A 6,978-nucleotide genomic window follows, 5' to 3' on the forward strand; every position below is an offset into this window, starting at 1 on the left:
TGCTACGATCACTTATGTTGTGTTTAAGTCACTTTGCTACGATCACTTATGTTGTGTTTAAGTCACTTTGCTACGATCACTTATGTTGTGTTTAAGTCACTTTGCTACGATCACTTATGTTGTGTTTAAGTCACTTTGCTACGATCACTTATGTTGTGTTTAAGTCACTTTGCTACGATCACTTATGTTGTGTTTAAGTCACTTTGCTACGATCACTTATGTTGTGTTTAAGTCACTTTGCTACGATCACTTATGTTGTGTTTAAGTCACTTTGCTACGATCACTTATGTTGTGTTTAAGTCACTTTGCTACGATCACTTATGTTGTGTTTAAGTCACTTTGCTACGATCACTTATGTTGTGTTTAAGTCACTTTGCTACGATCACTTATGTTGTGTTTAAGTCACTTTGCTACGATCACTTATGTTGTGTTTAAGTCACTTTGCTACGATCACTTATGTTGTGTTTAAGTCACTTTGCTACGATCACTTATGTTGTGTTTAAGTCACTTTGCTACGATCACTTATGTTGTGTTTAAGTCACTTTGCTACGATCACTTATGTTGTGTTTAAGTCACTTTGCTACGATCACTTATGTTGTGTTTAAGTCACTTTGCTACGATCACTTATGTTGTGTTTAAGTCACTTTGCTACGATCACTTATGTTGTGTTTAAGTCACTTTGCTACGATCACTTATGTTGTGTTTAAGTCACTTTGCTACGATCACTTATGTTGTGTTTAAGTCACTTTGCTACGATCACTTATGTTGTGTTTAAGTCACTTTGCTACGATCACTTATGTTGTGTTTAAGTCACTTTGCTACGATCACTTATGTTGTGTTTAAGTCACTTTGCTACGATCACTTATGTTGTGTTTAAGTCACTTTGCTACGATCACTTATGTTGTGTTTAAGTCACTTTGCTACGATCACTTATGTTGTGTTTAAGTCACTTTGCTACGATCACTTATGTTGTGTTTAAGTCACTTTGCTACGATCACTTATGTTGTGTTTAAGTCACTTTGCTACGATCACTTATGTTGTGTTTAAGTCACTTTGCTACGATCACTTATGTTGTGTTTAAGTCACTTTGCTACGATCACTTATGTTGTGTTTAAGTCAATTTTTCCCTTTTCACACTTTATCGTTTAATGCAAGAAAAATCAAGGTTCTATCCCAAAATATATGTCTGGAAGGAGTGAAATGGAGGAATTTTGAATAAATGATAAATATAAATGAAGAAAGAGAGATATTGTGGATAATGAAGGCCACAAAAACAAAATTATCCCCATCCCTTCATTATGTACTGTAAAGCGCTTTAGAGTGGTTTATGTTAGCTAGATAGGGCGCTATATCAAATGTTGTATATTTTATTTATTTTTTATTTATATATATATATAGAATAGCTCCTACTGAATGAAATATGAAACTAGGTCATGGTTTGTTTTACTGTACAATAAGAAGGTTGTTTCTCACTAAATGTTAATCTGATTCTATCACTGAACATTCATATATCACAAATTCTAATTTAGTTAGTATACACTATAAATATAAAACTTTATGATATGTTGTTATAAAGTAATGCTTATAGCAGACAAGGTAGATACCATTGTTTTGCTATGAAAATACTCTGTTTTCCATTTCTGTGTTCTTGATTTAAATATTTGAGACGTACCATGTAGTTTGTTGACTGGTGTATCGTATCTGTATCTGGAACCAGCTGGTAGTCTTCATATCCTGTAACATGGTCTGTAGAAATAGCTACAAGTAAAGGATCGTTACATGTATAGATAATAAACAACACTTAACCATTCATCAGCACTACTTGTTGGGTGCTTGTAGTACTATAGGCTGTCAATTATATCCCCCAAATACCCCGAGCATAATAAATATATCTTGATCTAAACCGCGGGTACCGCGTGGCGGAGCAATATAGTGTTATATACTTTCTTACATTGAAATAAGATCTCCATCATTTTAAGAGTGGTTAGCTGACATGCTATAAAAAATGTAGGAGAAAATATCCGGACAAAAAATCAAATACTGAAATGAATAAAGGGCAATTACTTTTGCAAAAATCGTTGAATCGAAATTCTTTTAAGGGAGACACAACTTCATATCATGATGATAATTTATACCAAGTTACAAAGAGATCCGTTGAAAAATGTAGGAGAAGATTGCCGGACAAAAATCAAATACTGAAATAAACAAAGGGCAATAACTTTTGCAAAAATTGTTGAATCAAAATTCTTTTCAAGAAAACACAACATTATTTAACTTACTAAGTTTCAAAGAAATCTGTCAAAAAATGTAGGAGCAGATTGCCGGACAAAAAATCAAATACTGAAATGAACAAAGGGCAATAACTTCTGCAAAAATTGTTGAATCAAAATTCTTTTAAGGGAGACACAACTTCATATCATGATTATAATGTCTTTTAAGGGAGACACAACTTCATATCATGATTAGGATGTATACCAAGTTTCAAAGAGATTGGTCGAAAAATATAGGAGGAGATTACCAGATGGGCGGACGAACCCATACCATAATACTCCTGTCAAATTTGACGGTCGTATAAAAAGGTTCAAATTATAAACAGTAACTGATTCTTCTCAGAACAGTAAGGGATGTAAATTTAAAGACTGGATCAGTCTCAGAATAGTGAGGGAGGAGGAAGGCCCTCGAGTAGTGAAATTGCTGAAGTATTGTGTGATAATATATAAATATGACATTCATTAGCAGGTGACAGTCACCTGCTAATGAATGTCTTATCTATTTTGTGCACATCTTTCGCGCATGTGATATTTTTCACTGTCTCATGGCAATATCACCCGCGCCCCGTAAAACCAATGNCGCACATCTTTCGCGCATGTGATATTTTCACTGTCTCATGGCAATATCACCCGCGCCCCGTAAAACCAATGTATTTTCGGAGGGTGACAGAGATTTTTCTCCCAACCAATCAAATAGCTAGAAATTCACTTGAGGTGTAACAAATGCTAATATGGAATTGTTCTTGGCCATCTTGAAAATTGTCACATGTTTCGTGTATTATGTATACATTTTAACCTATTTTGCATTCGATAATAAAAAAACGTTGAAGCTACATTACCTGGAGACCCTGGATCACTGTCAATGTCCATCGCTACCTCCTCATAGTTGTCCTGTAGGACAGGTTTCTCTGCAGGTTGTCGACGGGGCTTGCTCATCTTGTCCACAGGAGACTGCACAGACAATTTCATGAACAACCAATGGAAAGCCATTACATATATGTACAGTAGACTATGATTCACTTGGACAAGTTCAACACCAATTCTAACTCAAACAGGTCCAACAGTCCAATACCTCCAACTCCAATGAGTATAATATCCCTCTTATCTCGGCAAGTGCAATACACCACCTAACTAACAGCTCAGAGAAGTATAATACTCTTCCTAATTCTGAACTTGGATAAGTCCTAAACCCTTCCTCCAAACTCTAATTCAGGTGAGTCAAATACCCATCATAACTCAAACTTAGGTGAGAAAAGTCTGTCTGAAGCTAAATCCTCAAACTTCCAAACCTGACATGGATGTCGTATCTACTGGAGCAGTTAACTACAGATGACAAAATAGAATCCATTATATACTGAACAGACCAGTACAAGGGGAGAAAAGGGTTATTTATACTTCAACAATAGCTGTACACAAGCAAAACAATTACAAAAGATATTGTACAGATTACAATTAACTCCATCGGACTTGGCCCAGATGTTATTGATCTACACTACATGTGTATATATTTCTGTCAATACACAGTATCCCCTTCATCCTCGGAGGATTGAACAAGGAAGGGAGCACCATCAATACACAGTATCCCCTTCATCCTCGGAGGAGTGAACAAGAAAGGGAGCACCATCAATACCCACCATCTTGACTTTAGTTTCATTTTTTAAATCAAAGCATTCCAAAATCAATATTAGACTTTATTTACAGGTATACAAATATATGGTGTGTTCCTCAATGTAGCAAAAAGCCTTCAAAATTATATTACGCTATGCTAGATTACGTGACTCCAAGTAAAACTGAATGGATGTATCTACACGTTGGTACAGCAGACCTGCTATGGGCTATATATATATCACTTGATTGTACACATAGCTTGTATGGATCAAACTCTTAGCAATGGATGAAACGAGCTAAGAATCAATGAGCTAGGATATTGATAAAGGTCTGACCAATTAACGTATTATGGGCCTGACAGGTAACCTGAACATGGTGACCAGATCAACTATTACCTTGGCGCTTTTGACAGAAGTAGGTGGTTGTTTATTCGTTGTGTTTGGGTATCTTTTGTCAGCAAGAAGTGTCAAAAATCTGGAAACTTTCTCTGCAACATCATCTAATGTTAATATTTTCTGAATTTCTCGTCTCTGATCTTCACGTTGGCGCTCAATTTTTCGTCTTTCTTCTTCCTGCTGTCGTCGCTTTTCTTCATCTCTTCGTCTTCGCTGAAGCTCCTGTTTCCGATGGCTGTCACTACTAGATTCGTGTGGCCTTGACCTTGACTGGCTATGACTAGACCCAGTTCTGCCAAACACAGGTCTGGCCCTTGGACTAGGGGTAGGGCGGCTTCGATAATCATCTTTTTCTACAACATAACATAATCATGAATTTAATAAAGCTTTATGGCTTCTTATTACATACCATCACAGATAAATAATATAGGATACCAAATGTTAGCTTAAGTTTTTTTAAATTAAGGTCTTGACTCTTAAGTATGCAAAAGTACTGATATGATAAGGGAATTTTGCCCCTTGTGATATTTCTCTTTATTACATACTTACTAATAAAAGTTTTTTTTTGGTATAGGCGATACAACACACACACACACACACACACACACACACACCCCACCCACCCCGTATCACACCCCAAAACCTGTATCAGCCCCCGCCGTATCACACCCCTTTTGAAAATTTTTCGTTTTTCAATATTTCAAAAGAAAAATAGATCATAAGATAGTAGCTTTTATTAGTAAGTATGTAATAAACAGAATAAAACACGCCTTTTTCCATATCACACCCAGTATCAATCCTCGACCAATATCAGCCCGAGTGCAGTCTCAGGTTGATACTGGGTGTGATATGGAAAAGGCATGTATTATTCTCTATTTATTTACTTCAATTTGATATGGGTATATGTATTGCATCATTTCAAAACAGTGATGTTCAAAGATGACACAAAGATCAATTTGTTGAATTTTTTATCATTACACAACACCCAGAAAATAAAGACAATTTTGTAAAATTTGCCAGTCACACAAAACAAAAGGATCGCTTGAAAAAGGCCAACATATATCACACAAAATCCCTTTCTCAGTTGCAAAGATAACTAGAAAATCACTTTGGGCGAGTAGATATAGCTTATGCAAAGAATACCCCCAACTGTTCAGTAAAAAATGTTTGTGACATTTTAGGGATTTACCATTTGTGTATAAAATATAGATTTTTATGGGTCATGCTTTCTAATTAGCATATATCCCCAACACAAATACCAGAGTGTTTGAAAGTGACATAATTATGTTTATATAAATGTGAATAAACATGGCGTCTAACACTGCAGCAGTCCTATTTATTATCGTGTCAATTCCGTCTTTGCGTATTGCAGAGTTATCTTCTCTTCGGAGAAGGTATTGATTGTTACGTTACTTGTTTGAGAGAGTAACGTCATCAATTCTTGAGAAAACGACGTAATTTTCTCACACAAACCAATGACGTAACAATCAATACCTGCTCCCAAGAGAAGATAACTCTGCAATACGCAAAGACGGAATAACCCATGTAATAGTTTGTATCAGTGGTTTATTTGGACAAACTCACCAGGGCAAGCAGCTTTTTAGTGCAATTTCTCAGGTATATAAAACATAATATTAATATTTGTTGCAGTTTAAATTGTTTTCAGATTCACCACAAAACCATCATATCCCCTTTCCTCCTCAACAAATGATATTTATTAAGGCCTTCAAAATAATTGAGTAGGGATTAAGTTCAATTTCAGTACAAACAAAGCTGACATACTTTTATCATTACTTATACTGCGACTGTCTCCCTTGCGTGTAAGATTAGTTTTAGAACGATGTCTGCTTTTTCTTGGTGAAGATTTTGTTGGAGATTTTGATGATGGTGATTTGCTTGCTTTAGACTCTGTTTTTTTCTCTTCTAAATTAGCTTCCTTTTTCAGCGTGGACTCTAAAGCCATCCGTCGCAGCATTAGCTCATCTAGGTCATCATCCAAGTCATCCTCGTTTTTGCCCTGAATAGACACAAATGTACGGTAAGAACATGTAGAACTGGTAAACATGAACAGATACTGGTTACAGATAGAAGGCTACAAATTCTAGAAGGAGGTCATTTTTTTCGGAAACCCATTTCTCATTTAACATTTTGATGAAGTCATTTTTTCGAAAACCTATTCCTCATTGAACATTTTGAAAAGTTAATATCAAGGTAAATACTGCTAATATATAATTAACAAGAGGCACAATGGGCCTGCATCGCTCACCTGGTATAAAACTCACACTTGTAACTTTAAAAGTGATCTGAAATAAAGCTACAGGCAAAATATCAGTATTTATGATTAAAATTCGTTCAAAAGACCCTGTTATTTTTTTTTAAAACATTTCACCCCTGTGATTGAAAGTCGAACAAAGTCATTATGTTGAACACATTGTATAGCCTTTCATCTCAGGATGAAACTTGCAAAGTATAAACATCCTGGGACCCATGGTTATTCATAAGAGGTTGTTTAAAGATTTTAAACAAATTTGACCCCTGTGACCTTGAATATAAGTCAAAGTCATTCACTTTAACAAACATAGTAGTCCTTGATCCCAGCATATGCTACTAACTAAATATCAACATCCTGAGCCTTTTGGTTATTCAGAACAAGTTGTTGAAATATTTTAAACATATTTGCTCCTTGTGACCTTGAATATGATTCA

General features: G+C 35.5%; 1 protein-coding gene across 1 annotated transcript in view; it reads right to left on the reverse strand.

Moving 5' to 3' along the window:
• Positions 1–6,978, reverse strand: part of LOC110464130 (zinc finger C3H1 domain-containing protein-like) — an 86,578-nt gene that overhangs the window by 75,282 nt on the left and 4,318 nt on the right. The window contains 4 exon segments of the mRNA XM_021519194.1: positions 1,673–1,758; positions 3,110–3,221; positions 4,274–4,626; positions 6,056–6,290. Coding sequence (XP_021374869.1) covers positions 1,673–1,758; positions 3,110–3,221; positions 4,274–4,626; positions 6,056–6,290 — 786 coding nt within the window.

The sequence above is a fragment of the Mizuhopecten yessoensis genome, unplaced genomic scaffold, assembly GCF_002113885.1.
Source record: "Mizuhopecten yessoensis strain PY_sf001 unplaced genomic scaffold, ASM211388v2 scaffold10963, whole genome shotgun sequence".
Classification (NCBI taxonomy): Eukaryota; Metazoa; Mollusca; class Bivalvia; order Pectinida; family Pectinidae; genus Mizuhopecten; species Mizuhopecten yessoensis.